At 36.3% G+C, this 23568-nt stretch overlaps 1 protein-coding gene across 1 annotated transcript; it reads left to right on the top strand.

Annotated features, from left to right (window-relative positions):
* Positions 1-17473: 17473 nt before the first annotated feature.
* Positions 17474-23176, top strand: LOC140143113 (uncharacterized). The gene is made up of 2 exons (XM_072165164.1): positions 17474-17567; positions 21789-23176. Exons 1-2 carry the CDS (start codon positions 17474-17476, stop codon positions 23174-23176), a joined length of 1482 nt encoding a protein of 493 aa, XP_072021265.1.
* The last annotated feature ends 392 nt before the right edge of the window (positions 23177-23568 follow it).

The raw sequence follows: 23568 nt of genomic DNA, 5'->3' as shown, positions 1-23568 counted from the left end.
TTATTAATTTAGAGGTATACAGTGGCGACATCAGGATATTTTTCCCAGGGACCAAAAATGGTAAATATCAAAACAAGTGACAACTAATATCTGATGGCAAAATGCATATTAAACTTTTGATAAATATTATTTCAATATGGGGCTTAAATGATGTAGATGTGTCAATTTCAGCTTCAAAATAATGCATTATAATAGGCTTAAACCAGCTCACAATCGTAACTTGGACACATCTGATACATGTGGTAAAAACACATTTAGTCATGAACTAGAACAGATATAATGATCTGAAACAAACTCAGTCATGTCGAATTCGCAGAGAGAGACCTGCCGTTTGTCCACTCTGAAGTACAAAGTGACAACGCTCGCGTAAACAGCGCGTTAACAGTGGGTAGTGCTGCGTCTCTGCTGCAGTTATGCGTGCCTTCAAAGCCGGCACCATGTGTGCGTCCGCGTCGGTACTTTGTACTTTAGAGAAGACTGACTGTATAGTAGTTCATGACAATAAAGTAAGACATGTGTCAGAATCTAGTCCAAGTAATTGACAGTGAATTATTATGTTGTTTGTATCACGGTCAAGAGATGTTATAAGAGATGTTATGTAAAATTATTTATATGTATCATGTTTCAATATTTTATGTTATACATGTATGTAAAGGAGATGGTAAATTATTATGATGTATAGAATGAAATTATAATGAAATTGTAATAAAATTGTATTAATGAAATGCTATTTGAAACTGCATAGATTATAAATGAGTAAGTTGAAGGAATGAGATTGTAAGGTTTATTTATAGACAAAATGATAATAGATTGAAAAGGTAATAAGATTGCTATGGAATATTATTCATCAACTTTTTTTTTCAAAACTTTTAATGAACAACCAGGGGAAAAATCACTTATAAGTTCCCCCTAATACTTTTTTAAAACAAGTCCACAAATATTTTACAAAATGTGAAAATGCAAAACAGGGAGTTATTTATAGCCTTATTTTTTTAAACACATTTGGACCAATTTATAGCGTCACACATCATTGTGTTCAGTCACAATGGTCAATTGTGTAAGAAAAGAAGCCGTTTTAAAAGTTGCACCTTAGTCCATAGGAATCAGGTTTTCTTTAACAAACATGTCTTGTTTGAGGGTTGGGGTCAGATGAAACTTTCAACACTGTTTAAAATGGTCCCTTTTTACATAATGAACCATTCTGTGTGACGCTATAATTTGGCCCATATGTGTAAAACAAATAAGGCTACCCACACCATATTTTTAAACCTCTTTTAAAATGATTTAGTGGGATGCTGATCCCAATCAACATTCTGCACTGTTACATAACTCCCCTTCCTTCAAGAGGATGTCCTCATCAGTATAACATTGGGTCATATCATGGAAATAGTAGGTGAGAAGGAATCACAACTAACCATCATCAAAGTTCCAAACACATTGCCGACATGTGCATTGACGTTTCTATACACGTCAACCGCTATAGTTATATCATAATCCTCGGGATTATATCCCAACACGATGGTCAACGGTGACGTAACATTTCTATGACATGACATTTTCAATTCTAAAGCTACAGTCAAGCGACCAATGCTTATGTACTAAATGCGGCCTTGTGAGCAGGAAAGGGCGGGAAATATGAATGCATTATGGGACAGATGGGATAACATAGCCAAAAATAATGCCTTGTGGGAAGGATGTATTACCAAAATCGGAAGTAGAAAGTCATATATTTGAAACATTTAGGGCAAATTTACCTATGTGGGCGGTCTGGGGCACATGTGAAGCCAATTTGATAGAATTGATTTTCCGTTTGTCTTATGATAGAATCTGTTCCCATTTTTCGGAAACAATCGGAACAACTTGTTTTATACCTTCACATTTTAATTAAATTTGGGGTCAGCGAAAATACGATTATCCTTACAAAATGTAAAACTTTTTTAAAAGTGTCTTTAGTCGAAAATACATCGTATTTTGATTAAATTAAATGCTCATCCCAGCACGGCATTTACCGTGCCCATACGACCCGTATGGACACAATGTGTTACATGTACATATGTGTGTGTCGGGTGTTGTGTAGGTGTATAGGAATGGACCTGTGTCCAAAACCTCTTGTCCTTTGTATGGTCACCAGCTTAGGCCAAAGGTCATTATGATGTAAAATGTAAAAGTTGCTCCAATCACTCCCCCATCTCAGCATTAGAAGTCAATTGTCATATTTCAGTAGGATGCGCAGTTCAGGGATTATGACGTCAACTAGATCAAAGGTCAGTGACTTTTAACGTAGTATTCAAATTTTTTTAAATGCTCCGATTCGCCCGAAACTCGTCTTAAATTGCTATAATGATTCAGACAAGTAATATAACATAATTTGTGTGATTTTTGAATTTCTTATTGTCAAGTAGTAGTAGTAGTAGTAGTAGTAGTAGTAGTAGTAGTAGTAGTAGTAGTAGTAGTAGTAGTAGTAGTAGTAGTAGTAGTAGTAGTAGTAGTAGTAGTAGTAGTAGTAGTGGTAGTGGTAGTGGTAGTGGTAGTGGTAGTGGTAGTAGTAGTAGTAGTAGTAGTAGTAGTAGTAGTAGTAGTAGTAGTAGTAGTAGTAGTAGTAGTAGTAGTAGTAGTAGTAATAGTAGTAGTAGTAGTAGTAGTATAGTAGTAGTAGTAGTAGTAGTAGTAGTAGTAGTTGTTGTAGTAGTAGTAGTAGTAGTAGTAGTAGTAGTAGTAGTAGTAGTAGTAGTAGTAGTAGTAGTAGTAGTAGTAGTAGTAGTAGTAGTAGTAGTAGTAGTAGTAGTAGTAGTAGTAGTAGTAAGTAGTTAACAGCAGCAGCAGTAGTAGTAGTAGTAGTAGTAGTAGTAGTAGTAGTAGTAGTAGCAGCAGCAGTGGTAGTATAGATATAGGAGAAGAAAAATGTAAGATGAAGGAATAGAAGAACAAGAAGAATAGAAGCGGAAAACAAGATGATGGAAAAGAAGATGAGAAAGAGGGAGAAGAAGACCTGGCATTTCTATACATGCTAAAGACGGAGACATAATTAAAAACATTATTTTGCGTCTGACGTCACAGTAAAACAAACTCCTCACTACCATTGATTGTTTGGTAGCGCATAACGGAGGGTTGGTTTCTAGCCGCGTTCAGAAACTCAGCCATCGCGACAAGTTTCTGAGTTTGACTGACAGATGACGTCAGACGCAAACTAGTCATTTTAATTCGGGCTCCGATTATATATAAATGCTCAAGAGAGGGACACATATAACTTTACAAAATACACAATATAACTAAATATGTACCGTCAGAATGGCAATCACAGGTGCGATGAAGGCCCAAATAAATTGTCCCGCCAACCAACACCTAAGTAGAACAATAATGCAGATTGTTACCAAATTACAAAAAAAAGGTTGAGGTCGGCAAACCTTCTATAAGTGTCAAAGTTATATACATATTTATAAGAAAAAGTTGTCTATTTTATGTATAAGTAAACCCAAGCCATGTTACGCAAATCATTTAATGTAATGTTTAAAAATCTCAAGGATATTCACAGTTATAAAACTGGAAACAATTATTATTATCAGCTGCACAAAACAAGTACTGGTATCTCCAATGGTCCAAAAACTTGGAATCAAATACCTTATGAGATTATACATGATGCTACCAATATTTCTTTTTTTTTAATATTTCTTTTTTTCTTAAAAAAGAGGAGTACTTATTGCTGTATGACAAGTGGATCTAAGCCTGTTTGCTTGAGAACTATATCAATGTTAACTATTGTATATTTCTATATAATCATGGTTAATCTTTTCTGTTAAATTATTGCCTGCACTTAAAATTCAATTCCAAAGAATTATTCATTATATTTTTGTTTAAAACAGTTTGTGCTACATTTCCCTGTACTGTCTTGTTTTGTTTATTTAATTAAACATGGATGCAACATTCACAGGCTTGCTTATCGTTGTACCCCCAGCATCGTGTTCTAGTTTAATAATATTGTATCTGTGTTGTTTATTTTTGATGGAAATACAATTTTTGGCATCCATCCCAATGTCGAGCGTTAATATCTAATTAGTATTTACGACATCCCAACCCAATAAGGTCGAGCGTTACATATCTAATCAGGGGCGGATCCAGGAATTTTCAATAGAGGGGGCGCCGAGCCACCGCCGCCGCCGCTGCGGCTCGGCGCCCACACAAAGTCAGGCGCCTCTGCAAAAATACACAGAGTCAGGCGCCGATCTGCACAAAATAGAGGGGGCGCGCGCCGCATGCGCCCCCCTCTAAATCCGCCACTGCTAATAGTTTTACGGCAGCCCCGCCAATAAGGTCGAGCGTTACATATCTAATTAGTTTTTATGGTATCCTAACACAATAACTTCGAGCGTTACATATATAAATAGTTTCACTGATTGTTAAAGTATGTAATTATTTGTTATAGCCATACCTTTCTTTGTTGTGCAAATGTTCTCTACCAATAGCAGCTGTAATGGTGGTCATTATTATAGGCAGCCCTGTATAAGTGAAAATGTACATACTTAGAATATGACTGAATCCTATCATTTTTGTAAGAAATCATTTTGCCCACCAAATGAATTTTTAAACGATTGTTCAAAAATTACACTTTCAACCTAACGAAATACCTGCAAACCTACGGAAATATTTTCTATTCAAATTTGCTTTAAAATTATATGATATTTGATTTCCCCCTCGTAAAACTTAAAGTATCATCTTGAAAGTAAGGTAATGATACATACAAGTAGTAGTCCATAATCTGTCAAAATATTTGTTTTTCTGGCAATCAGAGTATAAATACTTATTAATTTTTAGCAGCATTATGTTAGCCCTGGTTGTAGTTAATTTCAATAGTATGCTGAATTAAACGTTTAAAGTAAAGACAAGACCCGGAGACCGTCATATATCCGTGTTTGGTCTCGATCCCAGCCGCTAACCGAGACTAACAATATGTACGCACGTATGCCGGACGCACGGTACAGTGTATTAAAAGCGTATTATAGAAGATCGTAATTCCTCTATTGTAACATACACTGACGGGGGTAACGTGTATGGCAAGCTAAGCGGCTCAGAACGTGGGACTAGCTACGCGCAGCTTCTTTCTCGTTACGTGCAGCTTATTAACCAATCAGATTCGCGGTTTTAAACACGTGGAGCTGATGTAAACATCCTCTCTCACAAATATTACGTTGTTAATTTTTGTAAATGAAAATATCTGTAGTATATCAGCAAAAAATGGTATAGGTGCTATTAAAGTAATATCTGAACAGAATGATGATTGTTCTATATTTAGGGGCTATCATTTTCTTCGGAAGGGGATCCCAAATATAGAGGGTCATACTTTTTTGGAAAGAAATAATAAGGGGAGGGGGGTCATAAATTGATAATGACAAAATGTAGGGAGTCACAAGATGACTACAGATAGTGTGTTTATTGTATTAAAAAAGACTGATTTCAATACAATTTTAGCCTGTCTAGGGGGTACGGTGTATCGGTGGTGGGTGTCGGGGGTCATAACATTTTGATGCCGAAATAGTGAGGGCCGCAATTTATTGACGCCGACGTTTTGTAAATTTAGGACCCCCCCGTTCCGAAAAAAATGATGACCCATTTTACTCTCTCCATATTTACACAGTGGCATGTGATATCGCTTTCCCTGCAATATCTTTACACAGCGCTTTACATCAGTAGTTGTTGTTGTTTGACCTTCATATCCCCTGCACCGCTAATACAGCCCGAGTATAAAGTTACTTGCTATTAAACACGGTGTAAACTTGGAAACACTAAATAAATATGTTTTGTGTCATTTTAGCCAGGCATTAGCAACATGTTCTCTTGACACGTGCTGTGATTTGGCCTCCTTTACCCGTTCGTTATCTATGCTAATTCCGTAAATTAATTACAAGATAATAATTGTGAAAGAGGATACCTATAACTATACTACGCGCAGCTAACGACCCAACCACGTGATTAAATTTGACTATTTTGATTGGTCAAACAGCTGCTCGTAACGAGAAAGAAGCTACGCGTAGCTGTTCCACGCTTTTGGCCCCCTTGGCTTGCCATAAACGTGTATGTATATACATTTATTTTTATGCAAACTGATTTACTCCACTATCATTAGATCCTGATAATTTTACGTGCAGTTTTTGAATGGTAAGAAAAAGCATCACTTACCCCAGCCTATGGCGATATAAGCTGGTCTAAAATTCCTGTGAATACCGAAAACTAGGACTATCATGCGGTATAGATGTAAAGCTTCCACACCCATGCAGCAAAACACAGTTAAGAACATGTTGTAACGCAATATTGTTACAGCAAGGCAAGCGATCTGATGATGAGAAATACGAAAGTATTACAAATAACATTATTCATCATTCATAATTACATTGCTCTATTACAACTAATAGTTAAACCGTTTTTATTACCATGTCTGTTCGAATGTCGGATTTTACGCGTCGTATTCAAACTCATCCACGCAGATGAGATTACGCGGCCCACAGGAATAGCCAATAATGGGAATTGCCAAAAAGATATGACAACTCAAGCAAACCCTTGAGTTGTGTCAGAACAAAAGGTACCTCTTGATCGTGTAGGCGCTTTCACGTGACTTTCGTTTGATCACTTATTATAGGCCTACCCAGCAAACACAAAACATTTTCGACATCATTCGCAAAAGGTTATAAAAGGTTGTCAGAAAACGTTTAAATGTCGGTTTATATAAAGGGTACATTAATGGTATAAAACGTTTTTATAACATTAAAGACATTTGTTCCTAATTTACTGGACAGCAAACACAAATGTTTTACAGAAAACATTTAAATGTCGGGTTATATAAATGGTATAAAAACGTTTTAATAACATTCCAAAAACATTTTTGAAAACTTGGTGCAAATCATTCTAAACAGAATGTTATTTTGGGGTTGAAAAAATATTTGGCAAAAAATGTTTGCCCAAAATATTTACAATAACGTTTTTAAAATGTTTTCATGACCTTTATATAACCCGACATTTAAATGTTATTAAAACGTTTTGTAAAAACATTTTAAGAATATTTCTGTATTTGCCTGGTGCAAATATTTTAACATAATGTTATTTAAGTGTTGGCAAAATATTTGGCCAAAAATGTTTGCAAAAATAGTTTACAATGACATTTCAAAAACAATGTAAAAATATTGTTGTAGTGTGTTTTCATACAAAACGTTTTAAAACGATTTCATGACCTTTATATAACCCGACATTTTAATGTTATTCAAACGTTTTTACCTAAACCCAAACCCAACATATAACTTATTTAAAACGTTTTAAAAACGTTTTTGTGTTTGCTGGGTAGCGTTAATACGATGTCAGGTCAGTGACTGATTTAATGGCGGAAGCCTTTAGTCCCGAGCAAAAGGTACCTCTCGATGAATAGCGTGTCGAAAAATCAAATCGGCACAAAGGAACAATGCGTTACGTAATCTATTGCCACTCTATGTTTATAAAAGCTCTTTGGTTTATTATAATTCCCATATGGGAAAATTACAGTGTATTTCTTTCTTTCTCTCTTTTTTTTCTTTTTCTTTCTTTCTTTTTCTTTCTTTCTTTCTTTCTTTCTTTCTTTCTTTCTTTCTTTCTTTCTTTCTTTCTTTCTTTCTTTCTTTCTTTCTTTCTTTCTTTCTTTCTTTCTTTCTTTCTTTCTTTCTTTCTTTCTTTCTTTCTTTCTTTCTTTCTTTCTTTCTTTCTTTCTTTCTTTCTTTCTTTCTTTCTTTCTTTCTTTCTTTCTTTCTTTCTTTCTTTCTTTCTTTCTTTCTTTCTTTCTTTCTTTCTTTCTTTCTTTCTTTCTTTCTTTCTTTCTTTCTTTCTTTCTTTTTCTTTCTTTCTTTCTTTCTTTCTTTCTTTCTTTCTTTCTTTCTTTCTTTCTTTCTTTCTTTCTTTCTTTCTTTCTTTCTTTCTTTCTTTCTTTCTTTCTTTCTTTCTTTCTTTCTTTCTTTCTTTTCTTTCTTTCTTTCTTTCTTTCTTTCTTTCTTTCTTTCTTTCTTTCTTTCTTTCTTTCTTTCTTTCTTTCTTTCTTTCTTTCTTTCTTTCTTTCTTTCTTTCTTTCTTTCTTTCTTTCTTTCTTTCCTTCCTTCCTTCTTTCTTTCTTTCTTTAACGCAACTTTAACCCAACGTTGGATCAACCACGAATAACTTCCCGCTGAACGAAATGTGCTGTGTAAAGTTCAATGGAATAGCTTATACGAACTTGAATTAACCAGCCTTTAAACAGTGTAGGAATGTCTTTTAATGTTTTTATCATCAACATACCTGATTCGCTTTTGCTCCTTTGCTTGCGAGGGTCACAAAGTAGGCAATACTCAATGCTATCATCAAGTTGACATGAACTAGTATTTTATCTTTATCCAAATTGGACCGTTTCCTAGGTGAAATACACAATACAGGAAATACTGAATGAGTTAGATTTTACTAAATTTGTTCTATTTTCATAATACAGACTGGAAACCGATAATACTAATCTTCAAACACTCATGCAAAATAAGCAAACACACAGAGAGAGAGAGATAGTTTCATAAAAGCTTCATTCGCCAAGGAAAACTAAACAATCTTTCTTTCTTTCTTTCTTTCTTTCTTTCTTTCTTTCTTTCTTTCTTTCTTTCTTTCTTTCCTTCCTTCCTTCCTTCCTTCCTTCCTTCCTTCCTTCCTTCCTTCCTTCCTTCCTTCCTTCCTTCCTTCCTTCCTTCCTTCCTTCCTTCCTTCCTTCCTTCCTTCCTTCCTTCCTTCCTTCCTTCCTTCCTTCCTTCCTTCCTTCCTTCCTTCCTTCCTTCCTTCCTTCCTTCCTTCCTTCCTTCCTTCTTTCTTTCTTTCTTTCTTTCTTTCTTTCTTTCTTTCTTTCTTTCTTTCTTTCTTTCTTTCTTTCTTTCGTTCTTTCGTTCTTTCGTTCTTTCGTTCTTTCTTTCTTTTTTTCCTTCTCCAAGCTAAAAGAAAAAAAATAACCCTTAAACTTGACCTTCAAAGCAAAATTAAAATCAACTAACCATAATATGGCACAAATGCTCACGCCAATCAGCAGTGCTATGATAGAAAAGCTGTTACAAATTGCGACCAATTGCTCAACCACGGCCGAGTATTCCATGACGACATGCTACGTAATGGAGAAAACATACTTGTAGATTATTACCACCCAAAATGATGTAGCCAAAATCCTTAACTTATCATTTATTATATACCTCATATATAGATTCCTGTCATCTGATTGGTTGAATGTGCAGTTATACGCAATCGCAACATCCACGTATCCATTCGGTATATAAAACAAATATTGACTGCTGTATTCGGGACATGGTTAAGATTATAGGCCCGCGGTGATCTCAAAACCATTCTATGACCCTCGGCGGCGACTCGGGTCATAGCCTGGTTTTGAGATCACCTTGGGCCTATAATCTTAACCATGCCCCTCATAGCAGTCAATAGTTGTATACTATGGCATGGTGGCGCAACATAACCTCAGGGTAGCTCTAGGACATGAGTTTGAGTCACCGAAGCGAGTACGTGTTGCGCACTTGTGTCAGGCATTTCACCTCACTTGTTTCGCCCCATCCGAGTGTAGAGATGAGGAACTGTTAGGGATAATTACAATTTAAGCGCTATACAAGCGCTATACGGTTGCGCCCTTTTTGAAGCGAAATGATGATTTTCATTGTGTATTAGTAGCATCGGAGTGAATCCATAATTTTAAAGATTAACGGCTTACATCTTAGATAATGGCACATTATTCTTTGTTGTTTTATACACTACCTTCGAGAATTCGAAAAGTACTGCGAAAGTTGTTAGATGGTTATATCCACATGTTTGGAGCGCATGTGTCTCATCTTCCTCAAAAGTATGCGATCCTTCCAGCGACCACATGCTATATATTGAACCAAATAAGAGGTCATTATGCTCATCAAATTTGGTAAACATTGTGTAATTACAATATATCTTGAGTTAAAAAGGTAGCTATAATGTAGTAACAATACTTGAATTTGATCATTTGCGTGTCAGCGAAATAAGAAAGGGATGCTATTTTATGAGTAGAGGCTGCAAATCATTACAATGCTTTTCTTCTCCCATCACATATAGTATTGCACAGATTACGTACATGTTTTCGGCGTCCCAAAATCCACACACTGTCCTGGTATAATTCTGCAGTTGATTTGAAGCATTTTGATTAGGTGGCTATCAATGAAATACAATGAAAATAAAATAAATCACAAAGCATGTGTATTAGTAGCTTTACTTGCATGTATATAAATGTTAAGCGTGTATAGACGTACACATGTTCCATGCATCACGAACTTTGCGCGCACACGCGTAACGAATACGGCCGCTTCCTTTAACTTGCTTTCGCGTATACATGCGCTAACTGTAAAAGTGTGGATCCGTAACAAAAGAATAGGAAGAGTTGTTGAATAGCCACTGATTAACATTATTTTGAGAACACAACAACACCACTTGAAAAAGTTCATTAACGAATACTTTAGGAGATTAGTGCTATAACTACTGGACAACTACTGTAGAAAGCTACTAGAAAGCTACCTAGCTGAAATGGACTGAATTTTCAGAATAATCAGAAGATTTTTCGTATTTCAGAAACAAATATAGATGTGATATTAAGGGGGTACTACACCCATGTGGTAAATTCGTGACTATTTTTGCATTTTTCTTAAAAATAATAACACATTGGTAACAAAAGTTATGTATATTATTGGGGCAAGGAATCCAATTACTACACTTGAATTTCAGTGACTCAAGACAAGCGGTTCAGTATATTATGATAGGAAATGAGATACATACTAGCGGTACCACTTTTCTTATCATAAATAACGAACCACTTGTCTTGGGTCACTAAAATTCCAGTGTAGTAATTAAATTCCTTGCCCCTATAATATACATAACTTTTGTTACCACTGTGTTATTATTTTTTGAGAAAAATGCAAAAATGAACACAAATTTATCGAGGGGTGTAGTACCCCTTTAATGCGGATAAAATGTCAAACGTATAAGCAAACTGATAAGGACAAAATGAAAATAGAATAAAAGCACTATAACTGTCGATATTGAGGACAGACATTTACATTTACAGAACGAGTAAATTATGCAAGGTTTTATGACATTATGATACTATCCATTAGATATTATGATAAAATTGGAATATATATATTTTCTCTTGAGTCAGCAAATCAAGGGATTTCATCCTTTATGAAGATTTAAACCTGGGACCTCTCTAGTTCTTCATCAAGGTAATGGGCTTTTGGATTGTAATTTTTGTATGCCTGGTGGAGCAGCTAGATAAAATAAATGTTGTACAGAAAATCTCTTATAGTCCCTTTGATGTACACAAATAGTAGATTGGTCATACAATTCTGTCAGATTAGCATATAATCGTATCTATTGGTGGCACAGTGGCGCAGCGGTCTACAACTTCGACTTAGTTGCGAGAGGTAGCTCCAGGTCATGGGTTCGAATCCTCGCAGCGCCAACGTGTTGAGCACTTAGACAAGGCTCACCACACCTATTACCTCTCCCCAACCAGGTGTACAAATACCCGCTTTATTTAATTCATGTAAAAATAGACTCCCTGTAGAGCAGATATAGCGATCCCTCGCAGCAACATTTCACGGATGAGTCAAACCCAATCGCTTTGAAAGAGAATTGGGCACTCCGACCTGTGAACACAAGTTGGTTCCCTTTACCCTTTTTACGTATCTATCTTTTGTTGCATTATTGTTTGTCATTATTGGTAGGGTCAACACCATGACGAAGGAAGCCAGGAGTTCCAGGTTTAAATCACCATACGGGTGAAATCCCTTCCTTGACTGACACGTGAGAAAAAAAAAATAATAGCGATAATGTACCTGTATTGGAAAAGTAATCTGCAATGCGTTTTGTTCATTTTTATGTTTCAGCAAATTGTCATCATCATCAAATAAGTTTAGCGATACTAACGAGCTTCCCACCATGTACACTGTATCCGTGTTGTCTCCCTGGTATTCGTTGTCGTTGGGCGTTTTCAGAACAATTATTGAGAGTGAACCTGTCAGATATTGTGTCATTCGCAGTAAACACTATCAGAGATAAGACTCAATAATTGTCACCATTAATGTTAATTCTCTTAAGGGATCGAATAGCGACGTTTGCACATTATTTTGTGGGACCTGAGAGTACATCAGACACACCAAACTGCATTCTGAATACGAGGAATATCCTCTGATAAATTATCAAATAATTTAGATTTATGGTATTCGCGATATAATAAAAAATCATCAAAAACTGACATTTTTGACATTAAGCAGTCATCGATAAATGTAATGACATCCACTTAAAGTGTGTGTAGCTGGGATGAAAAGCCGTCCGTCATATAATAATTTTGACATTTCGTAATTAAGATATACATTTTTCAGGGGAAAATAGTATATCTTCAATGCGAAAGGTAAAAAAGCCAAGACAAACTAGAACAGAAAAAAAAATGAAAACGGGGCCTTGTCATTGTTTTGAAATATGGACTGCGTCCCCGTTTTCGAAAGAGAGGAACGCGTCCCCTTCTCTGGTGTCCCCGTTTTCCAGATTACCCGAAGAAAACGGGGACAGAAAAAGCTGTCACATTTGTTTAATAGCAAACTGGCAAGTTACTCAGCGCGTTTCGAGAGAAAAGTCTATGTACATTTTGTCACTGCTGAAATGATCTCTTTTTCTATTTTCTATAATTCGGTACAACTTGCAGGAATTAAAAATGTTATCGTGCCAAATGAAGTATCACAATAGGCAGAACAATGATTACTATGTATTTCAGGTTAAGCGTTTTCAAGATATTGTTCGGATATTTTTTATGCGCAGTATATGTTTGTTATTTACAGATGCTGAGTTTTAACATGGGAGGGCAATCTCAACTAGTTCGCACTTAGTGACTTACCTTTAACGTGGTTTAATCCAGATTTGAGAAATTCCTTTGGGATTGCCATATTTATGCCATCTGCACGGTTCAACTGGAAATCTTTCTTTAAGGCTTCTTGATCCAATGTAATAACGTCCACATCTACAGGGTGGGGGAAATTGGACATAGTTTTCTATTATGCCTCTTGATCATTGTGTTACCGTCCACATGTACAGTGTGGTAAAATTGTACATATTTTAAAGTTTGCCATTGTCACGTGAACGGCGACAGCATTCATCCGTTCTGAATCACGTTGTATGTTAATTGTAAACAGCGTCGTACATGCAGTCCATAGTTGACCGATTCAGAATAGATTTCACCATATAGATGGCATTCCAACTGAGTTTCAGAATAGTGTACAATAATGTTGCCGTTCAAGTCTTACGTTTCACGTTAGAATCGCAAACTCTCAAGTGTTTTATTAAACCACGTTACAACTCGTCTTCTTTTGCCCTCTTGTAAGTCCATCCAGTCCAGTCGTTCTCCTCTGTATATATATATTTAACCCATGATATATGATTTCGGTCAGATTTTAATTTGCTTATTCTTTGCAACAGATTGTTATATACTATTAGTACATTATCATGTAGGTTTTCTCGTCATATTAAGCCGAAATAACGATGTAACATGAACGAAAACATTTGACCGCTTAACAGTAGAGATCTATGAGGGAATTGGCGAATAAACCCGGGGATTCTAGGTTTTATTATCAAAAAAAACAAAAAAAACTCCAAATTTTATAAAGCACTTCAGACTTAGTCATTCATATGGTATTTTAGTACACAATCATGCAATAAGTAAAACGTCAAGAACAATTGAGGGCGTCGCTGTGGAGTAAATCAAACATTATGGCTTCAAATTATGTGTTTTTAACACTTACCAATAACATCTGTTTTAATGGGTAGGTAAGATGTGTCAGGCAAACTTAATGCAATTTCTTCTAACGCTGATAACAAGTGATTTCCAATCTGAAAGAAAAAAACAGTACGGGTCCCCTAATTTTGAAAGTTTTTTACTGTACAACTCCGCGATGTGAAATGACATCAGAAGCTATGTTGCCTGACAACGACAAAAGGAACTATAACATTATTGACTTTTTGAGATAATGGGCAAAAGCCGTGACTAGTCTCGTAGACTTGTACACGATAACCCATTTTGAGTGGGGATATTTTTCTGGTTTCAGGATGAGATACTGGTTTCCTTGGACATCTAAGAAATAAATGTCACTACCATTAAACAACTTGAGGCAATAACTCCCTTTCGCCAAAATGTCAGTTGGTTCCTTTTGTCGTGTCGAGGCAATATGGATTTTCAGCTTTTCCCCAAGAGACACCAACATGGCTAAACGTACTTTGGTACGTGTAGGATTGTATATCGTTTATAACACGACCTGTGCATTCATTCTGATGAAAGTACATTGTATGTCTAACTTTGTTGGAAATGGTATTTTGTCAATTGCCAGGTTGCCAGCCTTTAGTCTAAAAAATATTATTTAATATTTACTGGCCCGGCACAAAAATCTGAAGTGGAGTGTTTATCGTTCAATTGTCTTATAATTTAGGTACACATTTGCACAAAAAGACAATTAAAGCTTGATTTGTTAATAAAAATCAAAAACATATATTGTACCCCGGCATTGTACTTTACCTAACGTCAGTTCTAGAGGCTTTGTCATCACCTAAACAAAATAGTACGGTGAAAGGCGCAGATTCGTTGTACAAGTTGGTATTTTTTCACGATGGCGCGTGTTTAGTAATTTTACTTGGTCATATTAGAACAGGGGTTGAAACCCTGAAAGTAACCTAAAAACTATAATTATTCACGAAATAGCCTCGATAATAACACGAAAAACAGTGCATATAATCTTCATCAAATTTGTAACAGTAAATATTCTAAGATGTGCCTTGATGTGTCATGAAAGGGTAACTGTATTAATAAAGTATTCTAATTTATTAGGATCAATGCACAAGAAAAATCACTGTTCTGAGCATGTCGCCAGATGGTTTTTATGCCCTAAATTAGGTGACGAATGAGCCACAAGCTGTTTGGAAACAAGACTGCACTCTACATTGACTGACGAGTTGGTGTACAAAGGATCCGCGAACCAGTGGTAGTATATGTCGTCTACACCTTGTATGAAAGTTTAAACAACGCAATAACGTTACCACATTAAAATAATTGCAGAAGTCATTTTTTTTTTTACCATTTTGAGATGTTTGTATCAACCTACATTTTATCATGAGAGGAACCAGCAGTAACAATGCCTAATACCAACAAACTTATTCTAAATACCGTAGCCAAATTATGAAAATAATTAGCTAAGAAAGAAATGCAAACAAATAGAGAGTTTTGAATAATTCAGCTTGTCATCTGACACCTGCGGACTTAATTCTTTTCAATTAAAACTAATATATGTTTAAGGCAATTATTTTAACAAGGTGATGATAATTAAGTTAAGCAACATCAACATACATAATTACATACTATATTAATGATATTTCTCGCCTAGCAACATAATGTTCAAAGGTGAGCTACATTCTATTAGTGCTATACATGCATGGCAACGATAATCGCTTTTGGTCAACAACTTTCCATCAGAAAATGAAATTGTATTAGATCCTTTAATGGTATAGGTTTCATTAGTTATAATGGTGATTTCTACTTTACCGGTGGGATGAAATGTGTTTGAATCCTTTGTTTCATATGTTACCCCGGTAGAATGAACTTCATCGGTAGATTGAGATGGATCTGGGTCCACAGTACTGATTTCTTGCTTCGTTGTGGGTGACACTGACTCAGATTTGTCTTGTATCAAAGTCGTTAAAGATTCTTTGAGATTTGTGGTGGTAGTCTCTTTCAAGGTTGTCAACGTCTTATGGGTCGTTGTAATCTCATAATCTATAAAGATAATGTAACACATTAAGGGGAGGGTTACGTGTCTCCAAATCAGTGTGGAAAATATGGGAACTTCCAGTCGTGGGAAATCTTTCCCAGTAGTTTGTTCCCATATTGTATGTTAGCTGTATGTGTAAAATATGATAAACTTCGATGCTCCAGAGTGTGTCAACCAAAATAGCATGATAGCTGTTGAAGTAGCTTTTGGCGAGAACGTTCATCGAACGTGAAATTAAAATTATGTTAACAACTATATCAATATATTCCTTTTGCCGCTAACCTATGACCTCAGATATATGAATACCGTGTAGATACTGGCTGTAGCCATGTGTATGTCATGCTAGTGTACTATAAATGTTTTCAGTATCTGATATTGTTCTGGCATTTTACTCCGCTAAGTGAAAACTAATATAATTGTGGGAAAAAAACCCAGAAGTTTCGAAATCTTACAATATAAATAGTTTTTATCAAATAATTCAGATCGGGAAACAAAATAACATGTGGTTTATGAACCATTGTTCACAACCTAGGTTATTTTAGCAAATAAATGTATGATAATGATCTATGTACATGTAAATTGACAGCAACAAAAAATAAACACAGCACATACACCTCCCGCACACCCCCCCCCCACATACCACTCCCATATCATAGACACATTCCCAACGACTCAGAAGGTCGTATGCATTAGCTTTTATCTTACTATAATTCAGCGGAATCTGGCTGTGTGTCTGACTGTCCGCCTCTTTTTCTAGGGGTAGCAAGTTCCACAAACTTGGTGGATGGGTGCATCTTTACCGCAGACATAACACGTTTGTATTTGTTAGTGAGTCAATGTCAACGAGGTCATCCAGGGGTCAGCTGAGGTCAAATCACATAAAACCCGTCGTATGCACATAAAGCTCGGTGAGTATACATTTAGAGCCAAGTTTTTAGAAGGTCATTTCGGGGTCACCAGGGGTCATCTGAGGTCAAAATTAGTAAAAACTGTCGTATGGGCATAAAACTTGGTGGTTACAGTCACCATCAGCCAGGTAATCGCGACAGCCGAGAACCGCCAAATATGGGTAAGCGCCTAGTTTGTTAAAATTGACCGTTTATATTATTCACCATGTCCATTTACCTATCTTCTTTATCAATATCAGAGACATGAAAATTGACCCACCTTCTAGACTATCGTCTGTGTGAACTTGATATCTTGCTACAAATCCATATGCGTTCCACATGTTAAAGCCGTAGACGAGAACTAAGAATGCTGTTGATGGATGAGTAACAGAATGAAAACCAGAGTTGATTGAAGAACGAAGGACGCAAAACTCGCCATCATTTGTTTGCAACATATTGATGTTGTTCAGTGGCTGGCCATCCAGATTAAAGGAGGTTATGCTATCGCATTCTGGTGTTATTATTGAAATATAGTGTTGCTGGTCAACTCTTGAGCCTGTAGTTGGGAATGTCACGTTGTTAGAGAACTTCTGCGTTGATGGAATTACTACCATGAACGGGTCAGCAAAACCATCAGAGCCATGTCCCTTTGCGTATTGAACAACCATGACAGGGTTGTCTGCCACTGCTATTATTACTTGGTCTGTTGTTACAATGTCACCTTCATAAAACTCTCCAATTGATAAAGAAATGCTTTCATCAGATAAGGACACGTGTGTTGTACCAGGTGATGTACTTACCACGCGGTATATAAAACCTGAAGTGCGCCCAAGGAAGGGAGAGAGTATGTAGCGATGTCCCAATGTGGTCAAGGGAGGGAGGTGTTCCATCAGATAATTACAACCTGATATGCCGACTGGAACAGAGGCACATGCATGCCCTGACATTACAGATACGGGCCTGTCTGCTTTAGTGATCATACCAGTAATGTCTGTAAGATTTACATGGTTTGACACGAATTGATAGGATTCATACTGGTGCAAGGATATCGATAATTCTATCTGTCCTTTAATATGCACGGTTGTGTTGTCTTCAATTGCTGTAACAACAAACTCCGAAAAGAATTGTGGTGGTTTTGAATCATATCCTACAGTAATATAGTTCTCGCCCAATGCTGTAGTTGGAAGAATCAACCACGATTCGCGACAATTTATATCTGAACTTCCATCATAATATCCATGAACAGATATATTATCAGTTGCGATGATGATCACTGTCTTCTTTGTTTCTTTAACGCTAAACGAATCTCTTATACCGGCGTTCTCTGGAAGATTAATTCGGGCACCGTCATTTTGTAGTCCATACAGGACCAACGCAATATGTAGCACTATTATCAACGCCGTCAGGCGTTGGTCCTTATAGATTGGTGCTCTACCCCCAGCAGCGCAATCGAATTACCATAAGCAGTGACCAGAACCAACCCAGTTAATGACAACGTAATAACTCCAAATATGGTTGGTAACCCCGCCCATTATGTAACTGGGACGAGTACGCTAGTCATCTCAATCGATTGATTATGAGATTGCATGGATCAAAACACTTCACACTTTTGAAGTAGCTGGGTTTCGACCAGTGTAGGCCTAAATCGTGATATCATATTGATTTATTTTGTAAAATCAGTGTTGTTATTTTAGTCTGGCTCTATTTTGGAAATGTGCTTATTTAAGCATCAAGCGGCAAGTTCGCGTAAAAGCTGGCAACCAAATTGTTTTGTTTAATTCGGGTATGCTGAATTCAAAACTTTGGTCTACCAAGCTATATATATATTGGAACTCCGTGACCCTCCAAAAGACCCTCAAACACCCTACATGCTCATGTCATATGGGGGGGGCAAAATGCTCCAAATTCACTAAAAACGTGTCAAATTATTTGTCTGGGTCTAAGGATCACAAAAGTGCAACATTATTGCGCACGTAGGACATATTGAGTTTTGAGGTTCGACAGGTCCAAGGTCAATTTGCACGCTAGGGGTGAAAAATTAAAAGTTGCTCCGATTTTCGAAAAATGGATGCAAACTGTTCTTCAAGTTCAAGGGATTCTTTGATTAATCACTCAATCGTTGGTTCATTCAACCAACGATCCGTCCAATAAGTATTCAACAAACAATCAAGAAAACAATCAGAATCATTATTGAATTGATTGATTAATCAATTAATTGATATGGTCATCCAATCAATCAATATAATAATATAATATAATAGAATCACAATAACTTATTAGATTGATATATCGATAATAGTCAGTCAATTATTGAACTACTCATCAAGTATCAATCAATAATCATTCGTTCGATCAATCGATCAATTATTAACAAATTACATTGTAGTCTCGCAATTAATGTACCGTATCTTGGTGTTAAAATATCAATCAATTAAGTAATCGAGTAGTCAAGCAACCACTCAATTTATAATCAGTCTCTCAATTGTCTCTTCATGGTCTTACACTAGGATCCACAACATGCTCATCTATAATTAATAAGGGCACAATTCTTTAACCCCAATGCATTTGTATAGTCATTGAATGACCTTTGAAAATTTGGATACAAAACTCATACTCTGAAACTTGAGGTCAAATTTGCACTATTGAGTATTTAATTGAGGTTATTGAACTATGTCATTAGGATGAGGCCATTGTGGTCCATAGTGTTAGATCTGGCAATCTCAATCAGTCAGCCAAATAGTTATTGACCGCTCATAACTTCATCAATCTCAAATTAATCAGTCTCTCAATCAACCAATCTACCAATCATTCATTCTATAATTCAATTACAAATTGCATTCCTTTATAATTCATATGCATGATAATCATTCATTAGTGACTGATTAAGCATCAATAATCATTAATACTCTGGTTCTGATATGATTAGTCTTTGATCTAAAAATCTCTAAACAAAAAAGTAAGCAAGCAAAAATGAAAGAAATCATAATTTCACGATATAAGCTATAGAAGCCTGATCAATGGCAATATATAAATCAATCAACGAAAATAAAATAAATAAATGAATAATTAATGAACACACATTAATAATAAAACATAAATGATGATACATGAAATAAATGTAATTATAGGCCCGTATTAAATAATGAAAGAAAGAAAGAGAGAAGGAAAGAAAGAAAGAAGGAAAGAAAGAAAGAACTTGCTGAACTTCTTTTTTTTTTTTCAAGAAAAGGAATTAAAGTAAATAAATGAGTGAAACCCAAAGTTTTTATGAAGCGTGTGTCCTCCAATTCTATATTTTTCTTAAACATGTTAAACGAATAGGTCAACTATCCCAATTAATAGAGGTTGCGCATATGACGTATCATACCGTAAATATGGCGGTATACTCAAATCCATTCAACAAAAGCATGATTGCAATCTACCGAGACAGTTCGTCTCACACACATAACAAATGCACTACGATCAAATAGGTTTATGACAACATTTGATTGAATGGACTGCGCTGCAATCAATAATTTCAAGCACAACCTCTATACAAAAATAGTAAGGAATCGAGGTTAACCAGGACAATATTAAATGTAGTGATGACAAAAGGAATTGATTGTGTGCAACCTACAGGTCAGTGAACTGAGGGTAAGAAGAAAACGAGTATTATAACAGGATTAACACATGCAACTGAAGAGGGTTAATAATCAATTTTGTTACGCAATACTGGTGTCAATTCCAAGCTGGAAGCTAGTGTTCTGGTAGCAGGTAGGCAAGCCACACCTACTGACAGCTATTGATGATATTTAGTCAATCGGATTGGCTGAATATCATTAGTAGCTGTCAGTAGGCGTGGTTAATCAGTTTGAGATTTCCCTCGACTTTCCAGGTCAGGATATGTCTAATCTAGAAGGACCCACGCCTGACGGCGTGGACTATCGTACTAAATGGAGCGTGGTCCTCCTTGAAGGACTATCATTTTGTGTAACGTTAGTAGATTGGATAAATCCAATACCAGGAACCGACACCGTCACCATTACTTGATTATTCACTTGAGTTGTGATGAATACGTTGGGTTTTGTAACAAGAGAGGGATGGTACGGGAAGGTGAATACGAATTTCGTCCATGAATCGTCATTCCCGTTAACGCCTGAAAAATTAAAATGATGATGATGATAATAATAATAATAATAATAATAATAATAATAATAATAATAATAATAATAATAATAATAATAATAATAATAATAATAATAATAATAATGATAATAATAATTTTAACAAGGTGACGATTATTAAGTTAAGCAACATCAACATACATATGATTGATGCCAGCACCGTCAGGTCGCTCCTGCATCGTCGGTCTAATTTTAACCGATTTTCGCCGTTTTTACTGCATTTTAGTGTACATTATTTTTACTGTGGACTGTTTTATGTGCATGGAACGTCAAAATGTTTGTGTTGCCGAGATATCGTTCTTCATTTTCCATATTTTGTGGACGATTTCTGTACTATATTTACTGGATGTTAGCGTTGAATGGGTACGTACACATAGAACACGTAGTAACTTTACTGGTTTGTTGATCAATACCACTGAATCGATCGACAATCATCATGAGAATAATACAAAGAGCAATATTGAGCGTATTAGTTACAGCCGTGATTATTTGCTTTCATTTAGAACATCTCCACCCGGTACTGAATTATACATTGATTGTGGTATGACTGAGAACCTATGCACGCATCTTGCTGATTTGAATATACTCAAGCGATCATGCCCTTTTCATGAACGACCCAAACCACCCAGCCGTAAAGTTAAGAATAAACGCTGGAAGAAGAGAGGAAAGGGACGAAAAAGTCAGAAACAACAGATTTATTCAATCCCTGTTATTCAGAACGTGAGTCGAACCCAACATCACTGGCCAGACTGGTTTGAACTTGAACAACTTACGCGGTTTGCCCAAACACAATGAAAAACTTCTTAATCTTCGCTTATGGAATGCAAGATCTGCATGCAACAAAACTATTCAAATTTTCGACAACATAGTAGACAATGATGCTGATGTATTTGTAATTACAGAAACATGGCTAGCTGAGAATGACCGTGTTGTGATTGGGGAATTGCTCCCACAAGGGTATTCATTCATGAATTTCCCTAGGAAACTCGATCCGCATGGTGGCATTGGGATCATATACAAGTCTAATCTTAATATTCAAAAAGCTCCAACTGACATTGAAACGCCATCTTTTGAACATGCATCTGTCATAATTAAGAAACTTGGCATTAGACTTATCCTAGTGTATCGCCCCCCTCCGTCGAAAGAAAATGGCCTTAAAGTGCCGCAATTTCTTGAGGAGTTCGATGCATTCATCAACGAAATTAGCATGGCCCCTGTAAAGACTTTACTATTAGGCGACTTTAACATCCATGTCGACCTCCCATCCAAACCTGATTCTGCTCGATTCCTAGAATCACTCGCTGAAAATGGTTTCCAACAGCATGTTCATCAGTCTACTCATAAGGACGGACACACTTTGGACCTGATCATATCTCGCAATGAAGAAAATCTTGTAACTAAGTGCCAAGTCTTGCCAACGCTAGGATCTGATCATGAACTTATTAACTGTGCAATAAATTGTGAGAAACCCCAACCTATGAAAGTTTCAAGTAATGTTAGAAATATAAAGGGGATTGATAGTGTTTCATTTGCTAATGACCTTGCATCAAGTTTGAGCGACCTGGACTTTGGTGAGGACTCTGCTGAGGAGATGCTTGGGAAGTTTGACTCTTCTATTCTAAGTGTGTTGAACACCCATGCACCTCCGCGGCAGCGTGCTCGCAGTATCAAGCCCACGTCGCCCTGGTTTGATGAAACAATCAGAGATGCTAGACGTAAACGTAGACAATGTGAAAGAAAGTGGTTAAAAAGTAAGAACAAATGTGATCATGATGACTATGTTGAACAAACTAAGGTTACTAGTAAACTCATACAACATGCCAAGGAAAACTATTATCAAGAACAACTTGAGAATTCAAGCAATAAGAACATGTTTGTGACTCTGAACAAACTCTTGAACAATGTTACTAAACAACTTCCTGACTTTGATAACTTGAATGAAATGTGCAATTCATTTGCCAGATTCTTTGTTGAAAAGGTTTCTAAAATCAGGCAGGATCTTGATAGTGTACCTAGTGCTCTTCCAGATTGCAAACCTTTAGAGTACTGTCAGAATCTTTTAAGCAAAAATGTTTCTTTGTCTTCATTTAACCAGGTCACTGTTGAAGAGGTGTGTAAAATCATATCATCTATGCCACTCAAATCATGTGCTTTAGATACCATTCCTCTGTGGTTGTTTAAAGAGAACGTTGAATTGTTGTGTAAACCGTTAACATCTATAATTAATGTGTCTTTAAGTACAGGTGTCTTTCCATCTAAGCTCCGTGAGGCGATTGTATCCCCCTCTTGAAGAAGCCTTCCCTCGACAAAGAGGTTTTAAAGAATTTCCGCCCAGTGTCAAATATAAGCTATGTGTCTAAGTTAATGGAGAAGGTCGTGTGTAGCCAGATTAAAGACCATCTCAATTCCCACGGCCTCCTAGAACCATTCCAATCCGCGTACAGAGAACTGCATTGCACAGAAACTGCTCTCCTTCGTGTTAGAACTGATATACTAAGATCTATGGACGAAAATAATGCTGTTGCGGTTGTATTACTCGATTTATCCGCCGCATTCGATACGGTAGACCATGCCATCCTATTGAATCGGCTTAAGCACACCTATGGAATATGTGGCACAGCCTTGGCATGGATATCATCTTATCTTCAAAATCGTTCTTTTCGCGTATCCGTCGGAGATGCT

Source organism: Amphiura filiformis, chromosome 2 (genome assembly GCF_039555335.1).
Source record: "Amphiura filiformis chromosome 2, Afil_fr2py, whole genome shotgun sequence".
Lineage (NCBI taxonomy): Eukaryota > Metazoa > Echinodermata > Ophiuroidea > Amphilepidida > Amphiuridae > Amphiura > Amphiura filiformis.
Note: the sequence above shows the minus strand (reverse complement) of the source record. Positions and strands in the feature narration are given on the sequence as shown.